This window comes from Cyanistes caeruleus, chromosome 1, assembly GCF_971803275.1.
Source record: "Cyanistes caeruleus chromosome 1, bCyaCae1.hap1.1, whole genome shotgun sequence".
Lineage (NCBI taxonomy): Eukaryota > Metazoa > Chordata > Aves > Passeriformes > Paridae > Cyanistes > Cyanistes caeruleus.
In genome coordinates this window covers 51,864,181-51,892,122 of record NC_141701.1, presented here as the reverse complement: position 1 = coordinate 51,892,122, position 27,942 = coordinate 51,864,181, and the positions used below count along the sequence as shown (strand labels likewise).

The following is a 27,942-nucleotide window of genomic DNA, read 5'->3' as shown; positions in this document are numbered from 1 at the left end:
CGCAGGAGCGGGCAAGGAGGGCTGCGAGCCGGGGAGATGTCCGCCCCGTACGGCAGCCTCCTGCGGTACCTGTTCCCAGCCCTGCTGCTGCACGGTGAGTGCCCGAGAAGCGGCTGGGGTGGCAGGGGGTCCCAGCGGGTCCCAGCGGGGGCAGAGGGGCGCGGGTGGGTGCGCTCCCCCGTCGCGGCCGCGGGCACTGGGTGCCGCCCGCCCGGGGCAGAGGTCTGGCACAGGATGGGAAGCGGGCAGCCCCCGCTGGCTCTGCCTGACCCCCGTGTTAGCGGCACCCCTGAGCAGCACGCCGGCCGGGTAAAACCACGCCGAAAGCGCCCCGCTCCCAAGTGCGCGTCGGCGGCTTGTGCTGCAGCCTGGGACTGCTTGGATGGAGCAGTTGGTTCGGGCACCTCACACAAAGTTTCTTTACTCACCTCCGGGCAGGAGCTGGCGCTGCCGAACTCCGGCGCGTTTGGTCGAGACACCCTGCGGGGCCCGCGTTCCTCCTCTTATCGGGAAAAGTTTTTTTGCCGTGGAGGTGTTATCTGGGAAGCCTTCGGTAGGCAAAGTGTGCCAGCACCGGATCTTGTGCCCAACTAAAATTGTTTTGCTGCTGAGCACAAAAATTCTGGGTGTTATTACACGCAGTCCTGCTTTGACAGCCTCTCAGTTTAACCCTGGACTGACATCCCTCTGAAATGGCACAGTAGGCAAAATTTTAGTGAGAAAAGTCAGCGTACTTAAACTTGAAAGTTCACCTTGTAAGTTTAATTTAGGTCCTTAAACAGATAACCCATCTTTCCAGAAAGCTGATGTTCTTCAAGAGAAACTTCTGAAAATGAGGCAGTTTAATGAGCTGCTTAGGTATGTCTAACATTTGGCAGCCAGATTTGAAAAATCTGGGTATGATATCCTTCTGAAAGTGTGACTCAAGCTACTTGGTTACAGCATCATTTTGAAGAGTGTTCCTAATTCTCAAGTCCTTTGTAGCATCCTTCAGTTAAATTTCTTAGGACCCCAAGCTTAGTCGTAAAAAGAGGATTATTTTCTTTTTTAACTGTTAAAATGCAAGTGACCTGCATGGATTCAGTGGGAGATCTGTTAGCTGGGGTTAAGGATTTCAAAGCTATTCCTGGGGTTGATTTTGTGGAGCAGGGTTTGTCTCTCTCTGTTTGTACAAGTGCTAAGCACACACTATGGTATTTAATAAATAATAAAGAGAATGGGCTTCTGATGGTATATTTTGTTTAGAGAAAGAAAGAGTAGGAGGCTCTGATCCCCAGGAGGGGGTTTTATACTCTTCTCACAGCTCAGCTATGAGATCCAGAGAGCACAGAAACATGTTTAGCTGAGCCAGACCTGACAGGACGCCAGAGGTGTTCTTTAGACTCTGTGATCTGAGATGTAAAAGTTGAAATGGGAGACTTGAAGTTAGAGGGTAAAGAGAGGAGGTGTAATTGCAGGGTTGGACTCCCTGGCTCATCTGCTTGGAATTACAGAGCAGAGCTGAATGCTGGCTGGAGCAGGAAACAAATCAGGGCTAGTGATCAGATCAAAACAGCAGCTGCCAAAAGAGGATGATGAAGGAAAGTCAGTCATTTCTTCCAGCTGCAGTTATATTTCACCAAATAACATAAACCTAAGTTCTTGTAGAAAGATTCAACTCACTGCCTTGTATATGAAGATGAACACCTTGGTAATGTAGCAGTTAACAGTTTGGATCAGAGTTTCAAGAGTTTGGAAACTACTGCCCTCTTAAAAACTTGAAAATTATATCAGTGTCATATAATGCACTGAAACATATCCCATGGAAATGTGTTTACCCTGTTGGCTTTCACTTGGTCTAAAGCTTTTCTGTCCATGCCATAAAGTCAGTAGAAGCATCCTTTGATCAGCAGCTATCCTGAATTGCTAATGTGTAAGAATAACCATCAATCCCAGGGGATTGCAGTGTTAAGCCTCTTTGTGCATGCAGTGTTTTCTTTCTGGATTTCTATTGCATATGGCAACTTAAGGGTTAAAAGTGAGTAAATGTGTGTGGGTGGTTGAGGATTTTTAGGGCTTAAAGCTTTGTGACACAAGTTAAAATGTCCTGTAAGGCTAAAGCTTCTGCTTTCATTACATTAAGAAATGCCTACTTTAACGTCACTGAGCTGAAATTCGGAAAAACTAGTCTTCATTAATCAAAATAAAACCTGTACATGTACAGTGTCACAAAGAAAAAAAAAATTGCAGCTGGAAGTTGTCCATTATCACTGTTTTCTTTGCTTAGACAAAAAGCCACAGAAGTTTCAGATGTCAAACACTAAGGTCATTCAACTCCAAAAAACCTGAATAATAAGACCTACGTTCAAGTGGATTCAAAACAAATTTGGCTAATTTCTTTTGTAAAAATAACCTTTTTTTTTTTTTTTTATAAATACAGATGCTGAAAAAAACCTTCAGTGTATTGCTGATTATGCTACTGTTAGAGTAATGAGTTAGAAACTTGAAAACAATTACTCGATAATATCATGGAAGTGGTGCTAATAAAGATGATGAGAACAAGACTGATAGGCTTTTCAGAGCAAAACTGTTTATGCTTTGAAAAGTTCTCTGGCAATGTTGCTTAAATTAGTTAAAGAGTAGTGTTTTATTTCAAAACTTTTTCAGGAAAATAATAAAAAGATCATAAAAAACCATAAAAAGAACCTATATTGTGCTCTGTGCTAGACACATATGTGATCTGTTTCCTAAGTTAAATAAAGCATTTCAAAATCTGGAAGACAAGAAAAAGATGGGAAGACACACTGCTTAGTGTAAGATTTGGAGAATGTGCAGGGACAGCTGGAAGATGGACTAAGTTTTATTCACAATTTTGTCAGCATAAATTCCATTTCACTCACTTTTGTAGCTTGACTGTGGGCTAGCACAGTGGTAAGATGTTGATGTCATCAACAGAAAGGGCAAATTTTTTTGTGCTCTGTAGGGTGTCTCTAGAAGGTAGGCTGGCACACAAGTAGCCCAAAAGTAACCTCAGCCACACTGGAGGCAAATACCTTCAGCTATTCAAGGCAAGGGTAGTATTTCATTAGTGAGGTGATTATTTAGGGCTGATGGAGGGTAGGATTATATGTAGTGAGTTTGTTTAGCACTGTCTTCACCTGCACACAAGTCCCAGGGGAGTTGGGGGCAGTTCTGCATGAATAAACCCCAGTGCCAAGGTGTGGGTACAGGATGGAGCAGATGTCTCTGACAGAGAGCAGATGTTTCTTGCAAAGAGGGCAGGACCAAACCACCACTGATATTGAACTGCACTGACATCCCAGTGCTGCACCCATTCCTCTCAGGGGCAGAGTTCCCACTGCCCTGAAGGAAGATGGGCTTTAACCCTTCAGAGTTTCATAAAGAAGCCCTTACTCTGGGCAGTGCCATTTCACCTTGCACAGGTAGCAGCAGCCATCCCAATTAAGAACTTCAGCTAAGCAGAGGTTGTGGGTTGTGTAACTGCTTGGCACTTGTTTCTCTGACCTCTTCCAGGACAGGGCATTGTGTAAGGACCAAGCTGTAGGGTAACAGGGGACCTCCATGCTGGGCCTGTCAGCTTTGAGGGGGTTACTTTTTAGCTGTCCCATGTAAACATACTTTGGATCCCTCCTCAGGATCTTCTGCGCTCTTAAGCATTAATTTTGCCTCTCTTCGAAAGCTGCACTTGGAAACTCTGTGTGCGCAAGAGAGGCAACAGATACATGTGAAAGGAAGTCATTGTCCTGTCTGCTTCCCTGGCCATAAAACCCAGCTTTCCTTTCCCAACCCTTTTGTTTGTAGTAGCTAATTTAGGCCCCAGTCTTGTGAGGACCCTTTGAAGTTTGAAGTGCAGGGAAAACACTGGTAAACACAGCTCGTGGCTTGGTAACAGGACATTATATTCTCCATGGCAATTATGTAAGCTTGCACTGGAACTAAAAGCCTGTCATAGGCATTATCTGACACTATCCCACATCAAGAAAGAGCATAATCCAAATGTCTATTTGTTTAATTGTGCAGGGCAACTGCCCAGATAAGGAGAGCTATAAAGTTAATCCAGCCAATTATTCTTTATCTGTTGTAAGGTTTTTCCAGTTTCAAACAAGTTCTAACTTGAAAAGAGATTGCTGCAGGAGTAATGCTTGAACGTTCATTTGTTTCTATCAGAGATGAAGCCATTGCTTATTTTGAACTTACACTATCACTTGAGGTTGTTTTACTTCATAATAAAATTTTGTTCTTCTGTATTTACATCACTAGAAATTAAAAAAAAAAAAAAAAAGTTAAGTGGTTCCTGCTGAGCAATTTCAGTCTAAATCCAGGTTTGAATACTTCTTTGAGGTAACATCTCTTCCCCCATCTAGCAAAGGATGAACCTGCTGAACACCTGGTAGCTTTGAGACTGGTTTGAAGCGCCACACTTGGACATGTTCGAAGCCGTGGTTTAGATTCTGGTAGAGACATTCATTAAACTGATAAAATCTAAACAGTTTAAGATAATTTGCCTTACACTTTAGCAGTCTGGCATAGCTGTGAGCAGAATTTGGCCTGGATGTTGAGGCACAAATTAAATTAAAACTATCCGTGTTCAAGCACAACTCTACTTATTATCTTTGTTGCAGTTGTACAGCATTTGCATGCTATTTTTCAGAAAACCAAAACATTCATTCTAGCAGCTTGCAGTTTTTTGCAGAAATGTTGGCAGAGGGCTTTGTCATAACCATTTTTGAAACACGTTTGGGTAACGGGCTGCCAACAGATTGCCCTTTTAAGATTTGTATTTTACTCGCAGCTATGTGCAGAAATCTTTGAAGAACTTGAAAGTAACCTATCTTCCCTTAACAATTATTTTTATCTTGAATGGTTGTTCCCACATCAGATACAGGTTTATAGGTGAACATGAGAGCCTGAAGCCCTCTGTCTGGTGTGGTGCGTGCTCCTATCCACTTCTTTCTGGCATGGCAGCTGTAGAGGCCTCCACTTTCCCACTCAGATGGATGTTGGGTCCCCCCTGATCCCCTGGGATCACAGGCCCTCAAAGATCTGTGTGATCTCTGAGGGTCTGGGCAGGGATCCTCAGTGAGCTGTAGCACCTCTTATGCTGTATTCAATTAATTTCATGCTAAAGCTGTGTCACTTCTAGGGCTTGGTTTTGAAAGGGAAGCTGGATATCAGCTCATCATAAAATGCTTTTGTTTTGCTACCTGGTATTTCAGGCAGGTTCTGTAACTTTCCTTTTTAGACTTGTTCCTCTGAAAACAAATGCTGTAGGGTGGGGGTTATAATCTTAATGATCTCTGGTCGTGGTGTAGCTAAAGTGAGAACCAACCAGAGGCTTCACAAAATTATTGTTATAGATCTCATGCAAAGATTATTTTTTTTTTGTTTGTTTGAAATCTGCCACACTTTTGAGTTGTGACATAGAGGGTGGATTTTGGTTTTATATTTTTTAGCCAGTGGGTAATATACCTTCATAACACACAAAAATTCAAGTAGTCAGTCAAAGAGAGAGAGTCTGAAATATTCTCAGTTGAGTCTGAGATACTCAATTATGGAGATACTGAAACCTACCATCTGTCAGTGCTGTAGAGAATAGCAGACTTGGATCTCTCTGAATGAAAGTAATGGCTCCAACTATGTTGCAACTGCATCTACTCTCCAAAGTGGGCTTCTAAAGAGTCATGAAATTCTTTTCCCGGTTTTGTGAATGCATGTTTTAACCTTGAGCCTTTCCAACAGTGTCTCATTTAACATGGCCAAATGGATCTTTTAAAATAAGTGAGATCATCCCTGCAGTTCCTCAGTTTTACAGAACACCTCGTGTGCACTGCCAAGGGTGGAGCAGGGGGGCACTGCACTGCCTCTGAGCACCTGCTGTGAAGAAAAACACAGAAGATGGTGTTTGATTTACTGGTCTGTGTGGGAAGCATATCACTGGTCTCAGTGTTTGACCTGCAGATGGTACAAAGGGAAGTTACATCTCATTTGTACAGCAGTTGTATCTACGAAAGTGTTGAAATGATTTCTTTGTAAGGAAGAAGTTTGCACTAAATTAAGTATTTCCTTGCTTCAGCAAGGCAAACATAGGCTAAGTCCCATTTCTGTCTCTTTATTTTATACTGTATTTCTTATTCTGATACTCTGGTCCTTTGATGTTGTTTAGCATTATTGAGAGCAGCCCCAAGGAGAAAGACTTGGAGGTGTTGGTTGATGAGAAGCTCAACACGGCCCAGTAATGTGCACTCAGAGCCCAGAAATCCAAACATCCCAGGCTGCATCCAAAGCAGAGTGGGCAGCAGCACAAGTCCCTCTGCTGTGCTCTGCTCTGCTCTGCTCTGCTCTGCTCTGCTCTGCTCTGCTCTGCTCTGCTCTGGTGACATCCCACTTTGAGTACTGTGTCCAGTTCTGTGGTCCCCAGCATAAGAAGCATGTGGACATGCTGGAGCAAGTCCAAAGGAGGCCATGAAGATGCTCAGAGGGCTGGAGCAGCTCTCCTATGGCACAGGCTGAGAGAACTGGGATTTTTCAGCCTGCAGAAGAGAAGGCTCTGGGGGAAGACCTTAGAGCACCTTCCAGTACCTAAAGAGATCCTGCAAGAGAGCTGGAGAGGGACTTTTTACAAAGGCACGCAGTGACAGGACAAGGGGAGCAGCTTTAAATGGAAAGAGGGCAGGTTTAGATTAGATCTGAATCAAATCCTTTCTTTAGGAAGAAAGTCTTTACTGTGAGGCAGTGGAACAAGTTGCCTAGGAAAGTTGTGGATGCCTCATCCCTGGAAGTGTCCAAGGCCAGGCTGGATGGGGCCTTGACCAGTCTGGTCCTGTGGAAGGTGTCCCTTCTGCTCATGGTCAGGGGGAAGTGGAACTGGATAATTTTTAAGGTCTCTTCCAACCCAAACCACTCTGTGTGTGTGTGTGTTTCTCTCCCTGTGTCTCTGCAGCCTTCATTATGTTCTTGTGTCTCTCTTGATTACCTGAATTTGTTCTTGCCTTCACCTATCACAGTTGGATGGATAGAGTCCCAAACAAATACCCTCTTTGCTCTAGGGCTGTCCATGCAAATCTCCCATTCCCTTGTTGCAGTTTATCGTTTGCAAGCTGCAGACAGAACTACATTCATGTGACATGGAGAGCAGAAACACAATTGGTTTTGAGCTGTATCAAAGAAAAGACACTATATAATATCACATAAAGTTTGACTCCTTTTCAAAAACTCCTTCTTTTCATTATTTCCTTCAGGGAATAATTGGGAATGTCTTGATGTGGTTACTGCGTTTTCTTCTTTGATATGTGCACATACAAGATGATGTCCTCCCACAAAAGAATTTTTGCTTGAAGAAATTAAATCCCCAAGTATGTCTAAATGAATAAATCATTTCTAAATGCATCTGTATTCATGAGTCATATGACATGAACTAGGCAAAATACGACTGCATGAAAGCAAGTGGTACAATAAATATGCCTTGGAAAATAGCCAGTTGAAAAATTTCAAAACCTTGTTGTGATGGCAAATTTCAAATGTTTAACAACTTCAAAAGGAAATGCAAATTTTCAAAGCCTTTTTTCAGTGTGACATAATTTGTCTGCTGAAGACACCCTGTTGAAAGTTAGCACTGGTGGCTACAACCTCTGCCACATACCTTGCGTGGACATGAAGCACAGACCCAGCCTAGTCAATCCTGCCTCTCCAAGGATGTAGTCTGCTCAAGCAGAGCATCACCCTGTCATGGCTATACAATTTCTGGCTGTAGAATGGGCGTTGTTTGGTGCTAGCATGAGTGACTGTGCTCAACAAATGTAGAAACACCTGAGAATTTTCTGACTTCCAGAAAGGAAGAAATATTGAACCCCTGAAAATCAGGCTTCACTAAGGGCATCTCAGGCACTGTGCTCAAATATCAAAGTATCCCTAGTATTTATTACCCTATAGAAAGCAAGGCCATCAATTCTCATTGACATTGAAGAATTGTTTGTAACCTGCAACATAACAAAGCTATCAGATTTTCCAGAAAAGGTTTTGTGAGGTTGTATTCATTAATCTCATTAAACCCTGGTGTTGTTTCAAATGGTTTTGTTCAATGTTGCTCAATGTTTAGGTTAAGGTATTTATTGTATTCTTTCTGATCATTTTTTAGCCTGTCTCTTGGACAAGTCTTTGCTTCTGTTTAGCTGAGGAATTGCTGTTTTTAAATGATTGACATATATTTATAATTTTAGCAATGCCAGGTGTTTAGCAGTTCCCAGGTGTTATCCAAGTTTATTCCAGAAGATCTAAGACCTAGCCAATATAATGAATCACCTTTTTTCCTTTTTTCTTTTTTTCCTTTTTTTCTTTTTTATTTTTTTCTTTTTTCTTTTTTCTTTTTTCTTTTTTCTTTTTTCTTTTTTCTTTTTTCTTTTTTTCTTTTTTTCTTTTTTTCTTTTTTTCTTTTTTTTAATAGGAAATGGGAAAGGCTTAAAAGAAGTATCTACCTAATACCAGGCACATGCCCAAATGTCAGATGGGGCCTGGGGCATAAAGCATAGGGTCCTGTCCTGGGTGGCTCTCACTGATGATCCCAAACAGCCTCATTTCTTATCCAGGTCAGCTGAGAAGGCAGCAGAAAATATGGGGATGAATCCCAGACCTGCTCTGGAAGCACATTACAGTGAGACATCCCTTTCCTGAGATGGCTGCCCCAACTTCCCAGGCACTCAAACAACCCCTTCACCTCACCCTTTATCCATTTTGTAGCCCTCTGGTGCTCAAATTCCTTCTGGCAATGTAATACACTTTCCAACACGTTATGTAACATTCATGTTTGTCACCTTTTAACCCCTAGATGTGGGGTTTTCTTTTGATCCATGTTTTCCAACAAATCTAAGAGCAGGCTGTGTCTAAAAGAGTAAAGACGCATTTCTTTTGAAGCTATGTATTCATTTTGTTCAATTAATATTGTGTGGAGAGCATGCTGGTGGATTTTGTGTGTATATATTACTAGAAACCAAAATTACTGTGTGCTGGAGATAAAATTAGCTTTTGAAATTCCTTTTCCCCTTTAAAATAAAAATAGAAGGATCTGCCTTTAATTGGCCACCTCAGTCATCACAGAGGCTTCCTGTGTGCAGAGGCTTTGCTTTTAATATCTGTTTTCCCTTGACTTTAAAGAGTAGTCTTTATTTGCAAGTTTATTATAGAAGCGTTCAAATTAGAGGTGGGCTGAAACCACAAAGTTTGTGTCCGGATCTGGATGCAACTTTCTGAAAGTTTGAAAGTCTAGGTTTTTGATTGTCCTGACCAGAGATTACAGAGGTGTCTATAAAGTTCAGTTTCAGAGCCACATCTCCTGGGTGTGGAAACATACCACTTCAGTTCGAGCTCTTTTCCCCAGTTTATTTCATAAATTTATGTGGTGGATTATTAGTGGTGTGACAGAAAGGAAGAGCTTCCCATTTTTTTAATTTTTTTTTTTTTCAGATGAGAAAAAAAATGTAAGCAGTCTTTGCCCAGACATATACCAATATGAATAAGTGTTGTTCAACACAAGATGGTCGTCACACTGAAGCCCTACTCAGCAGGGTCTCATGATATAATTTACACTTTGTGTCGCAGGGCTGGGAGAAGGTTCTGCTCTTCTTCACCCGGACAGCAGGTCCCACCCTCGGTCCTTGGAGAAGAGTGCCTGGAGGGCTTTCAAGGAGTCACAGTGCCATCATATGCTGAAACACCTTCACAATGGAGCCCGGATCACTGTACAGATGCCTCCCAATATTGAGGGCCACTGGGTCTCTACCGGGTAAGGAAAGATAAAACAAGATGCTTGGGATGGGGAAGAGAAGATGGTAAAGAAGCAGAGAGGGAAGGATGAATATTCCCACTTTCAACAGCAGAAATATTTTAATATGGTGATGCTCTAAATTCCAAATGCTCTCTATATGTTTATAACAGCATTATGTACATTAAAATAGCATGCCATAAAGCTGTCTTGATGAATCAATTTATTGCCTGGATTTTAAACAGCATGCTGTGAACATCTTTAAATCTCCCTGAATAGGAAGGAGCCTACCAAGCTGCCAAAATGGATGCTTGTTCAAACATAACATTGCACTGTATTTGTCTCCATGCATTAAATCCATTGAACGAGTCCTTGTTTTCAGATCATGTGTCTAGCACAGGTTTTATCAGCAAAAGAAATTAAGAAGCTGTATTTCACTAGTCCTGTTACTCTTTATACCTGATGACTGGTATTTCAAGAAGCTCTTTTGCTTTCTGTGTCTCAGCAGGCAATATTCACATGCTCATGGGAGGTGACTTGTAGTGGGAAATACTGGGTTTATTTAACAGGAGTATATTTCAGGATGAGAGGAAATGGTCTCAGGTTACACTAGGGGAGGTTTAGATTAGATATTAAGAAAGATTTCTTCACTGTAAGAGTGGTCAGGCATTGGAATAGGCTGACCAGGGAAGTGGTGAAGTTAATATCTCTGGAAGTATTCAAAAGACATGTGGATGTGGAACTTGGGATGTGGTTTAGTGGTGAACATTGTGGTGCTTGGTTAATGGCTGGACTCAATGGTCTTAGAGGGCTTTTCCAGCCTTAACAATTCTACAGTCCTGTTTATATTAGGCAGTGTAGAGGTGACAAGGGGAACAAGTTTGAAGGCACAGAAGAGCTCCCTACAGGAAGTGAAATTTAAGTGCCATTTACATTTTCAGAAAAAAAAAGGGGAGGGGGGAGAGAAAGAACCCACAAAACCTGAATATTGTATGGTCCATATTCAAGCTAAATAGAAGTTTTGAATTAACAGAAATTTGCATTAACTGCCACCCCTGTTGAATGTTTGAGTGGAAAAGCTCAGGACATGATCCTGCATATCCACAGCAGACCAGAGATCATGGAGTTACACAGAGAAGCTTCCAGAGCAGCTTATAAGCCAGTTCTTTGTGCTGTTCCCTGGATGTATGGAGTTTCACTTTCTGATGTTATCAGTTATTCTGCTAAATCTACCGTGCGAAAGAGAGCAATAGATGTTTAATAAGCTGCTAGTATTTTCAGTGAAGACTTGAGTCACATGGTGGTCCCTAGACAAAAGCCAAAAGCAAAACACGATTCAAAGTACTTAAGCCTATGAGATAAAGCCTTTAGATACGATCACCACTAGATGCTTCACCATAAGATGAAGCAGTGTATTAATAGCAGCAGAGGGAATTGTTGGATAATCAGCAGGCCACAGATGCCTAGTTCCTATTCACTCCCATTCCTGCTGAAGGGGTATTAGCACCCAGATGTCTCTGTGAGCCCAAGGGGGTCTTGTTGCCTGTAGTATACATGATGTGCCACTTTGTTGAGATTTTGTTTCCACTTTCTTTCCTCCCCACAGCTGCGAAGTCAGAGCAGGCCCAGAGTTCATCACGAGATCTTACAGGTTCTACCACAACAGCACATTCAAGGCCTATCAGTTCTATTACGGTGGCAATCGCTGCACAAACCCCATCTACACCTTAGTCATACGTGGCAAAATTCGTCTCCGACAGGCGTCCTGGATCATCCGGGGGGGCACTGAGGCCGACTATCAGCTCCGCAACATACAGATCATATGCCACAACGAAGCAGTAGCCAAAAAATTAAGTGAGTTGGTGAACCAGACGTGTCCTGGATTTATCCCAGAAGATAGTCCCTGGGAGCAGGATGTGAGCTATGATTTGCTGAGAGAGGAGAACGGCTGTGAATGCACCAAGGCTCTGAATTTTGCCATGCACGAGCTCCAGCTGATCCGTGTGGAGAAGCAGTACCTGCACCATAACTTAGACCACCTCGTGGAGGAACTATTCCTTGGAGACATTCACACTGATGCCACTCAGAGGAGGTACTATCGGCCCTCTAGTTACCAACCTCCTCTTCAAAATGCCAAGGTACGTGGTGGGGGGGTTTGCATATATCCTCTCTATAAGATACTGGTGACAAAGCCCAAATCACCTAAAATGTAGATGTGCTTCTAATACAGGGGGGTGATTACAGCTTCAATTAACAGAGGATAACTCACTTTGTGAGAACAGTAACTTTGCTGTGGTTTATGTGACTGCAAATATGCAAATAAAGTAATCTCGTGAAGTAAACTCAACAAAGGCCACTCTGAAGATGGAATCATAGACTTGTAGGCAGAAGTGGGAGTGGATGGCTGGGACCATGGCCAGCTCTAGACTAGCAGCTGAGAGGAAGGTTTCATACAGCACTGAGATAGCAGAGGAGGAACAATCATCAGTAGATACTTCTATAGCTGTGAGGGGAGCAGGAAGAGAGGGAATGAAATACGAATATCAGCATATGGAAGTTGGGTGATCCATAACCGGGAGAGGAGACAAGGAAATTGGAAGGTAAACACATGGATGGGGCAGCATGATGGGAAAAAACTGATGGATCCAGTCTTAGGCACACACATTAATGAAATGAAAATCAGGTGAATTATAAATGGGGCCCTAATTCCATTTGATAATTCAGTTTTCAAAGGGACCCCAAAGTGCCCTCAGCTTCATCGGGAACAGATCCAACCCATAGGAAGCTAAATAAAACTCAACAGGAAGCACAGGCACTGATGGCCTGTAGCAGGAAGGCTGCCATAGGTCTTTCCCGGTGACATTTCAAAGGCAGGCAGCTATTGGAACCACATAGCCAGGTGCTGCTGCCGTCAGTGTGCTGCAGCTGGGCATTGCCACAGCACCTCTTCCAGATAATTACCACCATTTTTAATCATCTCATCACAAATGGTTCAAAAATCAGTTACTGCTTATCAGCAATAGCAGGAAATGCAACAGGAGCAGGGACAGTTTTGATGAAAAAGCCTTGGCTTTCCCTTCCATTCAAAACCATCTGCCCTGGGTTGTTTCTGTCTCCTGTGAAAAAAAATATTTTAGTAGGTTAGGTCCTTATGTGATCTGCCTTTAATTGCTTTGTAGCCTGGCCTAGGGATCATTTTAATCCACAGTTGAATGTTTTGCTGGATGAAAACTGCAGTTATTTCTGTCATTCTTACGCTGTCTTCAAGTGACCAAGGACAGATTTGAGTTTTCTTTTTAAACTTACCTTCCCAAAATAGTGAGTTGCAGCAGATGTACCACAGCTCAATCCTCTGCAAAATTTTGATTGTCTTTAATTGATTCAAACAACCACATCAACCTTCACTTTACTGACCTGGGAGTGAGGGTTCTTTGCTAAATCTCTTCCTTGCAGGTATCTTTAGATAGAAGTTATCAGACACCAGCTATATTGTATCTTTTCTAGAAAATATTGTAGATCTTTTTCCAACCGCTTGAAACAGAGACAGAATCTTGATTTAAATCTCTGTAGCTGAGTATTATTTCTGGTCTAATCTAGGTGTTTTATTCTGGCCTGATATGTAAGATAGTAACCTTGTTACCTTGTAGTAACCAAGTTACCATGTAGTAATTTCACTACAGTCAGAGCAGTCAGATGTATTTTCAGCCAGCTTTAGAAAATTAAGATTGTTGTCCATGCCTGCTGTAATTTTAAGGTAATGATTTTCCTGCCTGTCTGTTCTGCTGCTGTAGCATCCCTTTTTCTCTCTAAAATATAGTGGCTCTAAAATAGGATGTTCAAATTTAAGGGGCCAAATTTTGCATATATGTCTCATGTTTCTTGAGACAGGTCGGCTAAGAGAAGCTGGGCCTGCTGATAACCGGCTTTCAGCATGATAGTAAACAGCAATACCCCTAAAAAATTAACCTTTGCTTTAGCTGCTGTGAAAGATTCCAGGATGTGGGTTTGTTGGTTTGTACCTAAGCATGAAGATCCCTATACCAACAGGTTCTCAACAGACTCTCTGACCTAGTGTTTGCCAAATGTAGGAAGAATAGTAACAGAAGTGCTTTTTTCTTTTTTTTTCTTGAAGTCCAGGCAAACATACCGTTGAAAGGTTATAACCCTTCCTTTTTGAACTCTTTTCCTTTTTTAATTGTTGCTCCACTGGGACCCAGCTGAAAATGAGTTTAAATGCTAAATTGAGTTTAAAACTACAAGTCACAGACTCCTCTGGAAACTGGACACCATGAATAAATAGAAACGTTAAATCAACTTGTTTTTTTAAGGTTTCTGCAGTCATACCAAGAGGTTGTGGGGGCCAGGAAATTGCTTCTGAGGTGAATCAGGTGTATTGTGTGGAATCTTTCATTTAAGGCTTTCTTCATTTCCTTTTTATTTATTTATATTTTAGACTCATAAAGGCCTACCTAAAATAAGTTGAGAGGATTCACATTTTGAGTTAAATTTATAGTTAAGCCTCTATATAGAAGAAAGTTCCACCCAGCCCAAGAGTTTACACAGCCTGTGAGTTGGATGTGGTAGCCACATTCATTACTTATGTGGTTGAAATGAATGGTAATTAAAAGCAAATGATTGCTGGATATGTCAGGAATGCCAAAGCCACATGATCAGAACTTTAAACAAACAGAATTGGACCTTATCCAAATTCCTGCAGCGATTTCACCACGGGATGGTAAATCAAAAGGGCTGTCCAAAAACCAGACAGCTTTATGCTGAGCTACAAATCTGAATAAATTCACAGATTACCATATCTCAAGTGTTCATATAAAATCAGGGAGCTTTTAAAAACATATAATATGTCATCTCTTAAGGCTTTACAAATTCTCTTAGATAAGAGCATACCTTAAACAAATTCCTCATGTAAAATACATGGAAGTTCTTGAGTGTAGATGATGAATGGGTCACAATATAGGTTTATCTTGTCTGTTTTCTAACCTGGCTGAAGATACTAGTTAGGACTGGCTGATGAATGGAGATGAACATCTTTGATGTCTCTTAACATTGCAAGTTTATCAAGTGATTCAAGCTATCACACAAGGAGCTTCTTCAGCCAGCATGAGAGAGCACATGGGTGGGAAGGGCAAGATGGGGGAACTGCTTGGCCATCATCACATACATTACACAAAATGTTCCCAATTAGGACAACACCAAGGAGGCTGCCTTGATTGGTTGTAATATCACAAAAGTATACAGGGATTTGTAGCATGAAGGAAGGCTTGAATGCAATATTCTTTCTCTGTGCAGGACAGAAAATTTCTTCAGAAGTGTCTGCTTTCAACTACAGAAAATGCAGTACTGGGAGACTTACTTCACATGTAATTGCCTCAGCAATATTGCTTTGTAAACAAAGAACTCCTTGTGCTGTTTTCTCATGTGACAGAGTAACGGGAAATATCAGAGCAGGACTGTGATGACCGGTCATTCTGGTTAGATCATTACTTAGGAATAAGGCTGACATGGTCTGGAACATCACAAGAAACCTAAAAATTCCTAGGATAACCTTCACTCTGTCCTGCTCAATCAGTTGCTGGACACACTCTTTCACTGAGATGTTTTTCCTTTAAAATGTGACTCTAACGAATCAATTCTGTGTTACAACTTTATTTATCTCTGGGACCTACCTGACTTCCAGCAGCACCTCAAATTTGCAGTTGATACAGATTCAGTGTGTGGAGGTTGGTGATTGTGCTTTCCTTTAGCCAAGAAAGAGCAAAGTGTGCCAAGTTTTCTGTGCTTTTCAAAAATTAGAGTCTTCATCTCTTTGAAACACAGTGACTTCATCTCTAGGGGAATGCTATGTACTTGTGAAGCTCCCAGGGAAATGCAATTGTAAGTTAATAAATAGATGTTAAACATGTGAAGCGCCTCAGAGAAATATGCAAAACTCAACCAAAAAGTACAATTTTGGCAGACAGAACTCCTTTGTTTGCCTGAGTAGTGCCACTAACTTCTACATTAAGGAAACACTTAAAGGGTGCCTTTTGTCCATTATTACTTGAAAAGGGCTCTTGGCTAGGAAAACTATGAGGGGAAGCAAAGTAGGAATATTCAGAAGAATGCTCAAATGGGTTAATTCCAGGTTTATGAACAATAACAGTGTGTGTGGTGCCCTATGGAGATGAGGAAGCAAGCAGCTTTTGGCCAAGGTTGGCCCTTGCCGTGCTCGGCAGCGCTGTCGGCCGTGGCCCTGCGCCTTTGAAGCTTCCACATCTGCACTTACCACTGTCTGCTCTGCAGCTGCAGTAAAGCCTGTCCCAGCTCAAAATGCAGGAATCAAAATTAACTATTTAGCCTAGTGAAATAAACCCCAGGCCTTCAGGTCAGCTCAGTATGTGTATCTAAACTACTGACACCTTCCTTACGGTTGGCATCTAAGCACAGTGGCTTCATCTTTTGTAAAAGGGCAGGGAAGACTCAGTGGTAATATTGCATGGTTTAGAGGACTATATAAGATGCTTTTTAAAGGCATAATAAATACATAAGGCAGGTTTATTTGAGAATACTTTATTCTTGAAAGTGGACATTCAAGCTCTCCCTTCAGGTTTTCCAGAAATTATTTTTGTTAATACTTCATAAAACAGAAATGTCACCATAATTTAGTATCATTTTAATGGGACAGATGACATGCAAGCATATTCATCTGTGAAGTCTGGTTTTCTCTTTGTTCTTGTCTTTTGCCCAGGCTAAAGTAATTTATACCAGAAAAGAACAACCAGAAGACTTTTGCATTTCATGTTGGTTTTGTTTATTTCAGTTTTATGCAGGGTTGTGCAACAGAATCAACATCATAGATCAGACAGTTGTGTAATAGTCGTGCCTTGAGATTCCTTCACTATCTTTCCCTTCATAAGAGCAGTTAATAAAAACCATTCCTCAATATCTTAGAATATATGGGGCGCATTTACAGATAAATCTGAGCATATCTCCACCCTCCTTCCTGCTGCAGCACCTCTGTTCCCCACCAAAAGAAATATCCATCTGACAACTCTGCAAAGGAGTTACTGCTCTCTCCAGCATTTTACTTGCCTCAAGATTTTTAATTAAAGTTTTAAATCTTCGTTTTGCTTCATTCCATTTGGCAGGCTGAGTTATAACTGTGTCAGCCGTGCTTGTCAACTCCCCAGAGCCAGGCTAATGCACATTAGTCAACTCAGCTTCATATGAGGTCATGCAAAGCCTGCAAATTATCACTTTTGTACTGGAGAGGATTTTTGGTCATTTTTTAAAGTGTTGTCTTGGTCTGCAGTTATCTACAGTGGTGGAGGAGCGAGCCTGATACTATCCTGAGCAATTCATAAACGTGTCCTTCCTGTGGACTTGGCTCCTCGGCTATGTGAAGCAAAGCCATCCAACTTTTTTTTGTTGAGCTGGAAGCATTTCCTTGAATTGATGTTCTCCCAAGAATTTCCATTTATACTCATCCTGGGAGCGCTAGTTACTAACACTAACACCTGGTACTGTGTTTCCTTGCGTGGTGAGGTTTAAAACATTCTGACCAGGCATGACTCATTCCAGTCCCACCTAGTGCTGCCCGTGACATGTGGTATTTGGGAAGTGTGCAAGAGCATAGCTGAGTGTGCCTTTTCTCTCCCCACTTCTTCAGCACTTCCCCTCACGGTAATACATATGTAATGTAAATGCATTCGCATGGCAGGGGTTTCCTACGCCAGCTTTTGTGGCTGTTGGCCCCTACAACATCCCGGGATACTGGTTAGATCTGTACTGCACACCCAGTTCAAGCCTGAGCCCATGCTTGAGGAATTCTGATGCCTGGTCCTTTGTCTCACATCTCCCTGCAACAAGGATATGCTGGGTACAACATGACAGACCCAGTCACATGCTCTGTGATGTCAGATGTCAGCCAATGTCAGATAATTAGTCCTAGACAGCCATAGAATTCCACAGAACTTAATAGAAAATTAAATTGTGCTGGGAGGGTTTATGTTTCCAACTATCCATAGCAATTGGAAAAAGATGAAGGAACCTCATCCTTGTTTGCTTTTTTTTTTTTTTTTTTTTATTAGAATCCCCCTTGTTTGGCTTCCAGTGCTCTCTGGCCTTACTACCATGTCAGCTGAAACAGCAGGAGAGAGTGATAAGAAAAAAATGTTAGTGGAAATTCTCAGATCCTAAGCTATTTTCTCCCCAGCTACAAAAACTGAGTTTTCAGCCAGAGATTCAGGCTTGTTTTGGCACACATGGCATTGTGGATTAGTTCAGAAATTGCCTTTAAAGAAACACCTGGAAGGATGAGGAATGGTGACACTATGGCTTTGGCACTGCAGAACTGCAAAGAGCTGCCCATCATGATAAGGGATCTTCCAGCTATTTCAGGGCCCAGTCCTCCCAGCAAGGTCCCACTACTAAAAATATTGCACTGTGCACATAAGATAATCAGAACATAGAACCCATGTTCATCCTGTCCTCTGCTTATTTTATTGCTTTTTATTTTATGCCCTAGTGAGCTTTTTATTAGAGAGTTTTTGATAATGTTTGGACTCAAACATCCTCTGTCTCTGTTCCTTATTTTCTTTGAATGCCTGTTTTTAGAAAATAACCTTCCTCTGAAACACATGGAAAAGGAGTGATTTGCAAAGCCTCAGATAGTGTAATTAAGAGCCAAGAGCAGCTGACCTAAAAAAGCAAGAGTGAAATATACAGTCAATTGTTAAACATAAATTACTCCATAATTAAGTCAAATTGCCTCATAACAGAACTAGCTTTTTCCCTTGCCCATTACTTGGGCAAAAATCATACTGAGACAAGTTTATACGTGGCATATTCTTCCACTAAGAAGTTTATAATGTGAAAGATAGTATCACAGCAAAAAAGGTTTATGTGGGCATCAATTCAAATGCTGGTCCCAGGAAAGCGATGTGTTCAGAGGACATCCACGTGAGGGGCCAGAGCCAGCTGGTGTCTCACCACCAAAGGGATGTTTCTGCTTCCTCCCTCACCACCCCAGCTTTTCCCTGCTGCACTCACTCTTCGATGCAAAAAGTGCCTGGTTCCCTCAGCCCCTTCTTTTGGGCACACCTTAGCAGCCCAACTGGCCAGACCTTCACAGCTGGTGCAAAGCCTTTAGAATTAGAAGGGCTGCACAGAGTTACAGTAGTTCAGGACCACAGTGGTAAAAGAGCTAGGTGAACTACAGACAAGTAACAGAGAGTTAACAAGGACCTTCCTAGAGTTTGCCAAAGGAGTCACCTCTGCTCACAGTGTAATGGTGGCCCGTGGTGACCAAAAAAGAAAACAGTCTGAGTTGCTGTTTGGTTTTCTTTTTGAACAAGGGTGACAGAAATCACAGGTTCCCAGATTAAATTAGCTTGGTTCACAAATGGTTTTTGGAGGACAGATTCCTGGGAGAAAAACGTGAATATAAACCAAACCAATCTACTGCTCTGCCAGGGTTTCCTCTGGGACATGATAGAAGCTTTGAAATTCACTTCAGCAGAAAAGGGACTGTAGCAGAAGTTCTCTCCTACTATTGACAGATTCAGCTCATATAAGCTATGTTTAGTTTTATAGCACTGTCTTTTTATCGCTTTCTGGCTTCACTTTATGTGAGTGGGGCAATCCCAGCCATGAAGTTACTGTCATCAGTGCCCTTAATGTGTCAGGGAACAGTGCAGCTAGTCTGCCCCATGGCAGGACAGAAACGTGTGGTTAAAAGGCACTGGCATCTTGATCTCTGGGGAGAAGAAGCATTATTTCTATTAAAATTCAAAGATACTTTTTGTATATATCTGCACTAACTTCACCAGTTGCAGTTAAATTACTCAATTAAATGTTTGTATTTCATTAAGGTACTAATGGACCTTGCACCTGCTTGTAGAATTTAGCTGAAAAAAAACCCATATCTTAAAATCTGGTAACAAGCTCCACAGGGAAAGTACTACATCCACTTTAAGAACATGTTGGCATGTGGTCTCCAGAAGACCATATGTTTTGGGGTGGAAAGACTCTGGGGAGGTCACCAAGTCCAACCTTCTTCATCCTCAGAGCAGGGCTATCGGCCAGCACTGGTCCAGAAGAACCAACACAGTTATCTTGTGCCTCCATGTCTCAATGACACTCCTCGATCCTTCCTGAGAGAAGGGGATGCACTGGGGGGGTTACTCACATCCTCCACATTCAAGCTGTGAAGTGTTTTCCTGAGATGCATCGAGTTGAGAGCTAAAGCTCAACATGCAGCCAATCTGGGAGATTTATAGAAATACTTTTTCTTTCCAGCCCTCTTTTCTGAGGCCTCTGTGAGCACCCTCCATAACATAAATGCTCATATTCACTGCTCTTACTTTAAAGTCCACAAGAGCTGCTGTGAAGTCAGCATTTCTCCACTCACTGCCTTCAGCTCTGGCTCACTTTAGGGGTGACATTCACACAATCTTCATTAGCGCCCTGAATTCCTCCAATAAAATGACCATAGGTAGCTTCAGAGAATCAACGTACAACACCCACAATATATTTATTTTATACAGAGGGTTTATATTTGGCCCATCCCAGGCCAGACAGTCATCCAAAGTCTTTTCACCAATAGTGAAATCTGCTGTAGTCTATGTCCCTGGGATGTAGAGTAATACAGGTCTATGTGCAAAGTAACTATAAATGGTGTTGCTCAGGAGGTGGAAGCCTCAGCCTGAAATTTCCTCCACTCCTGCCACAGACTTGGAGCCTGCAGATGGCTCCCAGGACACCCCAGGTAGTCACATTTGGGGCTGGGGTACTTGGCTGCTTGAAGCTGCTGCATAGCCCACAGTGGTGAGCCACCCTGGACCACTGTTCCTGCTGGAGAGGGTCATAAAGCTCATAAAGTTCAAAAAGCACTGGTTACTGTTCTCTCAAGGTGCCATCCAAAACAAAAGAAGTCCTTATGACACTCATGTTTATCTACAGTACCTAAAGAAAGACAGATGGATAAGGCTTCAGCAAATATATTGATTTCTGACACAAGCGTTCCAAAATCCCTATCATAGTAAATTACCATCTGCCAGCTTCTTGTATGATCTGAAGGATAAAGTCAGCCTTTTCTAGATCCTGAACTAAAATGTTGATTTCAGATAAATTCAGACCAGGGAATTAAAGTCTTAGATGCTCCTCTGCTGTGCAATGTTACACACAAAACCAAATGGTACCACTAATAAGATCAGAAATGATGATGCATTCCTTAAAATCTGGAGCTGGCGTCACTTCAGCATGAAGTGGCTGGCCTGATGCATTGCTCTGTATCCCAGGTGATGCCTACTTAGCATTTCTCTGCTTTGTTTCAGAACCACGACCGCACGTGTATCGCGTGCAGAATCATCTACCGCTCAGACGAGCACCACCCACCCATCCTGCCCCCCAAGGCAGACCTGACCATCGGGCTGCACGGAGAGTGGGTGAGCCAGCGCTGTGAGGTGCGGCCAGAGGTGCTCTTCCTGACTCGACACTTCATCTTCCACGACAACAACAACACTTGGGAGGGCCACTACTACCACTACTCCGACCCCATCTGCAAGCACCCCACCTTCACCATCTATGCCAAGGGACGCTACAGCCGGGGAGTGCACTCGTCCAAAGTCATGGGTGGCACGGAGTTTGTGTTCAAAGGTAAAGCAGCTTGATACAATGGGGAGGGAGGTAGTTATGGACCAAAGCAGTTTGCTCATAATGACTTGACTGCTGATGATTTCAATCTGTGATTTTCAGGAGTTCATCATTTCTTGGGAAGTTTGCAGGCATTGTGTGAGTGCCCAGCCAAACTATATATACAGCTATATACACTATATACAGCTACTATATATACAGCTGCATGGCATTTCACACCGCTGAAGCAATATTCATTTGAGGCAGAGGCCTTTAAGTACACACAAGAAAGTAAGATTTCACATTACTTAGTGATTGTGAAGTCCAGTGGCCAAATGTCAAGCCTCTAAGAGAAGTGGTTAGATCTGTGTCCTAGGGCTCCTTCAGTAGAGAGAGAAAAAAGCATCTTCAGAAGGCATTTCAGATCTGAAGCAATATAAATAATTTTCTGTGTAAGACAGATGCAGCAGCATGTATCTTTTCATGTGCTCCCAAGGGGCCCTCAAGCAATAAGGGTGTCCCTAGAGACAGCTCTGATTAAAGATGCCAGAGCACAGACAAGATGTATCCAACCCAAACTCATTGAGTACTTTGGAAAGCAGCTCTCGGTGGTGACACCACCCATGGCTGAGAAGCTTTCCTGTGCAAACAGCCCCATGGCACCCTGCTTAAAAAGAGCTCAGGGGCCTGAACCACTCACAGAAACAAACATCTCCAAAACACAACATCCCACCATAGCACCAGCCCCAGTGGAGCCTCTGGTAGCCTCAAGCTTCTGTAGGCTAGTCTCCTTATTTCAATTACATTAGAAGCATAAAGCATCTTGTTTGGGTCTAATTTAGAAAAGCATCCAACTAGAAATAATTTACTAATCTGAGATTTTTGTAGGAGGTGGGAGATACCCTTGCCTGTCAGAACTTTGGCTCTTTCAAGCTGCATGTGCATCATGTCCCAGCTCAGCTCCTGGCATGAAATCCAGTTTCTGCTTGCATTTCTGGTTTATGTTGTGCCAACTTACCTTACAGATCAAGGTCACTAATTTGGCTTAGGTAAAACTTTCAGGTTCAATTTCTATAAATTACCTTTTACACCAGCTAGAGAAAATAATGTGAACTGTAGATCCATCGAGTCAAATGGCTGTTTATAAAAGCTCAGGAAAAGCTCCCAAAAAATCTTACTATAAAATGATCTGCAAGAGAATTTGGGAATTTGGTATGTTGGGAGGCATGAGAGATGGTTATTTGCTTCTGTATTGGTCAGCACAAATCCGTTCAGATCCCATTTTCTTGATATAAAGTGTCAAACACAGACCAGGAAAAATCTCAGTTCAGCTTCTGCAAACTTTCATTCATTTTGGTTTTTCCTAACTTTTTTAACTTGGCTGGAAAATTAAACTTTATGTGCCTTAAACTCCTTTGAAATACAAGCAGGTTAGAATTAAAGAAGCTGCAGCGGTTCTACATTTGATACTGCAACCTGTAGCCAATGTTTAGAAATGAGAAAAAACATCTTTCCATAGATCATCTATATTTTATAAGTCATGCAAAAAAGGACAGGCAATATAGGATAATTGTGCAACTGTGGTATTTTCCAAATTTCCCAATGGGAACTAATTATTTTATTAGGTTTACAGAGTAGCTAGCAAATGTTATGAAGAAAAATATGTGATAAATGCACCACTTACAAATTAAGGCAGATGGCAATAAAACATGAGTAAAGTTTTATTGTTTCCTCTTTTCCATATCTCCTAGTATAACCAGCTAGGCTTTATCTGTAAAGGATTGTCTGGAATTTATGAAAAGCTCTGCTTAATCTCTGGCTAAGATACGTGGCCATCAAGTTTTCTTCAACTGATTTGGAGGGGGGTTCTGTGCAAGAAGCAATTTTTGCACAGATAAAGACATAAAATGATTCTCATAGATTTGCTGGGCACACCTGTAATGTGAAAAAATTAAGAAGGAACAAGGGGTGACAATTCTGATTTAACAGGTGTGCCCCAATCTTCATCTTTGCTTTGCTTTGTTTCTGGTTTTGTCCCTCTGCTAACAGCTCCCCTATTCCTCTCTCACAGTGAATCACATGAAGGTCACTCCCATGGATATATCCACAGCCTCGTTGCTCAACGTCTTCAATGGGAATGAGTGTGGAGCACAGGGATCCTGGCAGGTTGGGGTTCAGCAGGATGTCACCCATACGAACGGCTGCATCGCGCTCGGCATCCGCCTACCTCACACTGAGTACGAAATCTTCAAGATGGAGCAGGATGCCCGGGGCAGGTACCTGCTGTACAATGGACAGAGACCGAGCGACGGCTCCAGCCCTGACCGACCCGAGAAAAGAGCCACTTCCTACCAGATGCCTTTAATTCAGTGCGCCTCATCAGTACCCAGATCCGAAGAGTCACCAGAGGAGAATAAAATCAGGCTGTATAGCAGCAGGGCTCCGGAAAAATATCCCAGCACCCCAGCTCTTGCTTTGTTGTTTATTTGTACTGTGTCATATTGGGACATTCTCAGCTAGAAGCAAGGAAAACTTACTTTTCATGACTACAAAGCCAGGATTCCACCAGATTGGGGGTTGTTTTTCTTCAGACAGAAAATGACATTTATTTTCTTGATGCACTTGAATGCCTGAGAACTGTTGTTCTGTTCCTTACTTCCCTCTTCCTCCTCGAATCCCGAACGGCACTCGTTTGATGTTTGTGCTTTGAACTTCATCCAGTCTGATCCCTGGCCTGACACGACTGCACAAAAGTAATTGCACTTTAGGACTGCAGACTTCTGGGGGGAGGGAGGGGGTCTCCTTTTATTATTTTTTTTTAATTTTTTTTTTTAAACTGCTAGGATAAACTTTATGATCCTGCTTCAGTCATCTCTGCCATCTCACTGTTGTGGTACTCTTATCCCAAATGCCCAGTTTCTCATCAGAATTTAGCTCTGGGGAAGGGCTCGGTGTTGTGCCAGTACTGTGATAGCAGCTTCCCCCTCTGACTTCACAGCTCTGATGTAGATATGTATATAAGGAGGAAATCCACAAAGATTTATCTTGCCATTATCTAGCAGCTCATAATACAGAAAGAATCAGCACATCAACAGCCCTCTGTTCAAAAAGTGCTAAATGATTGATACCCCTAATTAAAATAAAAAAAATACTCCAAGTAATTTAAGATATTTTTACAGTCATTAAGTTGTAAAAATAACCAGTGGTTTAGGATTTTCACATTCAATTAACTTAGCTATGTAATTGCTTTGAGGCCTCCCTTTGTATCTAGTAAGTAGTTACAACCAAGCCCCCTCAAAGCCAGCCAGCAGCAGCAGTTTTCCTGTCAATGCACAGAGTTCAGGTAAGCTGCAGGAAAGACTTCTCTTCCCCTATTCCTGAGGCCTTACATACTCCACGTGCAGTACTTGGATCAGCTGGGTGGGTAGAGTAAAGCAAGTGGGATCTAATGTGTTCTGCATCCCTATTTAGCAGCATCTTTTTAGTCATGTGATCTCATGTAAGAACAGGGAAAAGGGTAACAGCAGCGAGCAGACTGTGGTCCCTGGTAGAGCAAGAAAGCAGCAGGAAACACACCCTCAGATGGAGGAATACCAGCCCAGTCTTACAGAGGGAGGAGCGAGAGATGCACTAATGCAACCACATTCTTTCTTTTCTCCTTGCTGAACTGTCCCAATGCATGCCACAGTTTCATAGATCTTAAATTAGCACTGGTTTGGGAAGACACTGCCGGGAAGGTGGATAGACACAGCCTACAGAGAGCATTTGTCAACTGGAGCCTGCCCTGGAAATTCTCAGGTTTCCCTCAGTGGTGAATACATCCTTTTGTGCACTGATGCAAATCAGAGCAGACTCTGGAAGCAGCAGGGGAGATGTTTAAGGCCAGCAAGGAGTTAGAAGTTCATACATGAACAATGTTCCCCTGCTTTAATGGAGAGTGAACTGAAGGAATATCTTCATCTTGCTCTTGGGCTGTGGCTTTTACTGATGTACGTGTTTTAGCTTGCAGGAGGAGCAGGAACATCTGTGAGAAACATAAGGATTAAAGTTGTAGCATTTCCTCACAGTATAAGCTAGCTGCCCAGCCCAGTACTATGTCAGAAAAAGAACCTTTAATGTATTCATTTCAGCATCCTAGGAAAAGTATGTTTTGAATGAACATCTTTCAGCTTTACACAGTGAGTCTTCATACTGGCTTCTATAGCAAAAGCATTCCTTGAAAACATGGATGTGAATTTCCCCAGAGCTGGAACAAAATCAGTTCACCTAGTTTTGAGACAGCAGGAAGACAGAGGGAAGGAGCAGTATCACAGATAGACACGCTGCTGAGTCAGACTGCATCTTTAATGTTTTTTCCTCAGACAAATGAAAAGTCATAGAAAACTGTTACTTAAGAGTCAGGAATGGAGCTCAGATTGGCTCAGTAGTCACCAGAGAAGGTGTTTATCCATCCACCTGATGTCAGATCCCCTTTCAGCCTGTTGGAAGGATCTGAAAGCCAGCTCACTGCAGTGAATTGAGCCCTATGAGCAACAGCTGTTCTTGATGGCTTTCTGCTCCATGCAGTCAAACCTACTTGAAGAGCCAGCTCTGGATCAGTTGCTGGTGAGAGGCACAGTTTTAACTAGTGGGTCCAGAAGGAGACAGGACACCTCTGTGACAGAGTAGTTACAAACCAGCAGGGAGTTTGGTTTTCTCTAGGTTGAGTTTTGTAGTCAGCAGGGCAACACCAGCATATCTCTAACTGGGTTACTGAGCTGTTACAGTCAAACAAGTCCCCGAAGTACCTGCTTCATTTCTGACTGATATTTGAGATCTAGTGGCAGTAGTGAATTCATACCAGTTTTTATTTAAAAGGATGAGTATTGTATGGCATTCCTTAGATCACACAATACAAGCAGTTTTCACCACCATCAACCATTCCCATGTGGTCCTATCTCTGAAAAAATATCCATGGTTTGAAGCTGTCAGACTATGTCACTTGCCTATGCAAGTGCCACACACAGCTTGATCCCAGCTGAAATCTGCACATGCTTGTGATGCAGGATGAAAGCAAAGACCAAAGGAACTGTTCCACAGCACAATTTTCTATATTCATTGGGGCAATCATCTACAGTTTATTAGTGCCTTGTGGCTCCTCTGTAAATTGTCTAATGTTAAAAATGTTGCAAGTTTCAAGAGAAAGATTCGTCTAGTTATAACCTCTGAAAATGCGTTCATTTCTCAGCTGTTTTGAATCACAGACTTGCAAAGGTCTAGGTTTTCCAAGGTTTATGGTTAGACTACATGAAAATGTGGCTCACTGTACAAATTGTACAATAGATGCTCTTTTTTTTCCTGTTACTTAAAGACACTTAAAAAGGAAGTATTTTCAAAAGGTCTTCACAATGCATTACATGAAATCTGACTGGGGACTTCTGTAGTTTATTTGTAGTATTGACCAGAAACATGATTTTATGATCTGGGCTCTTAGCATTTGCTACACCAGCTTCCCTCCACGTGCCTATATATTTTTAATTTTTCTGTTAGCCAATACAAGTCAAGTTGAACAAAGCTGTAAGTCTTCAGAGTGCATAGTTTATGTGCTAGCCTGTATTTTCTATGAGGCTTCTCCTTGCTTGCAGGCACAGAACGAGGAGCTAAGCTTACCCCCTCTTTTGGTTTCATCACTCACTAAATTAACTGCTGCACAGCACCACATACATATGTGACACAATATATTCCATTCATTTTATTTCTCCAGCCTGACCTCATGTGATGGCAGCCCTGGCTGCTAAAGAAGTTAAGCTGCAAGTGGTTTAGCAGTGGAAGACCTGCAAACTGGGTGATTTATCCCTTGCTGAAATGCAGAAGGTTTAAAAAAAACGTATCCATTAACGTTGGTACCTTCAGCTGCTGCAAATGTTGCCAAGGCAGGTGAAAGCTTTTCCCTCAGTAAAATCCTACTCAAGGATCCACCTGACAGAAGAAATGGCAACCTTAAGAAATTCTTAGGCAAATAGTTTTTAAGATGCTCTATTCAAGAAATAGGACAAAAGGGATCAGAAAAGTCAAAACAAGTGTTCTTGCTCTGTTTCTATACCATTTACATATTGTGCCTGCTGTCCTGGGGTAGAATGTCATTTCTATGAACAGAAGTCTGTATTTTAGGATATAATGTCAGTCTTGCTTGAGTCGGAGTGTGCTTGCCTAAAGTGCAGGATTTTAAAAGAAAAAAAAATCTCTTTATTTTTGTAAGGTTATAGAAGATATTTTTCTTCTCAACTATGTTCCAGATTAAACTGCTGGGGAAGTTTAAGCACTTGTTAAACTATTGATTGAAATAAAAAAAAAAAGCCTAAGTGTAAAATTAAGGACTTCTTTGCCTCCTCTACATGTTAGTTTTCTGTTCTGTTGACTTTCTAAGTGTAAAAAAAAAAATGTTAGGTGTCTTGGAAAGAAACATCCAAAAACCTGACTGTTGAGTAACTTGTGCACAGAAAAGCTTATTTTTTACTACATACACAAGAAAATATTTTTTGTTTCCAAACATATCTGTCACTAGGAACAGTTCTGAT

At 42.0% G+C, this 27,942-nt stretch overlaps 1 protein-coding gene across 1 annotated transcript; it reads left to right on the top strand.

Moving 5' to 3' along the window:
* APCDD1 (APC down-regulated 1) lies at window positions 1–27,734 on the top strand. The gene is made up of 5 exons (XM_086892729.1): window positions 1–94; window positions 9,592–9,775; window positions 11,361–11,892; window positions 21,088–21,409; window positions 23,457–27,734. Exons 1-5 carry the CDS (start codon window positions 37–39, stop codon window positions 23,903–23,905), a joined length of 1,545 nt encoding a protein of 514 aa, XP_086748855.1. The 5' UTR covers window positions 1–36; the 3' UTR covers window positions 23,906–27,734.
* Window positions 27,735–27,942: the final 208 nt, after the last annotated feature.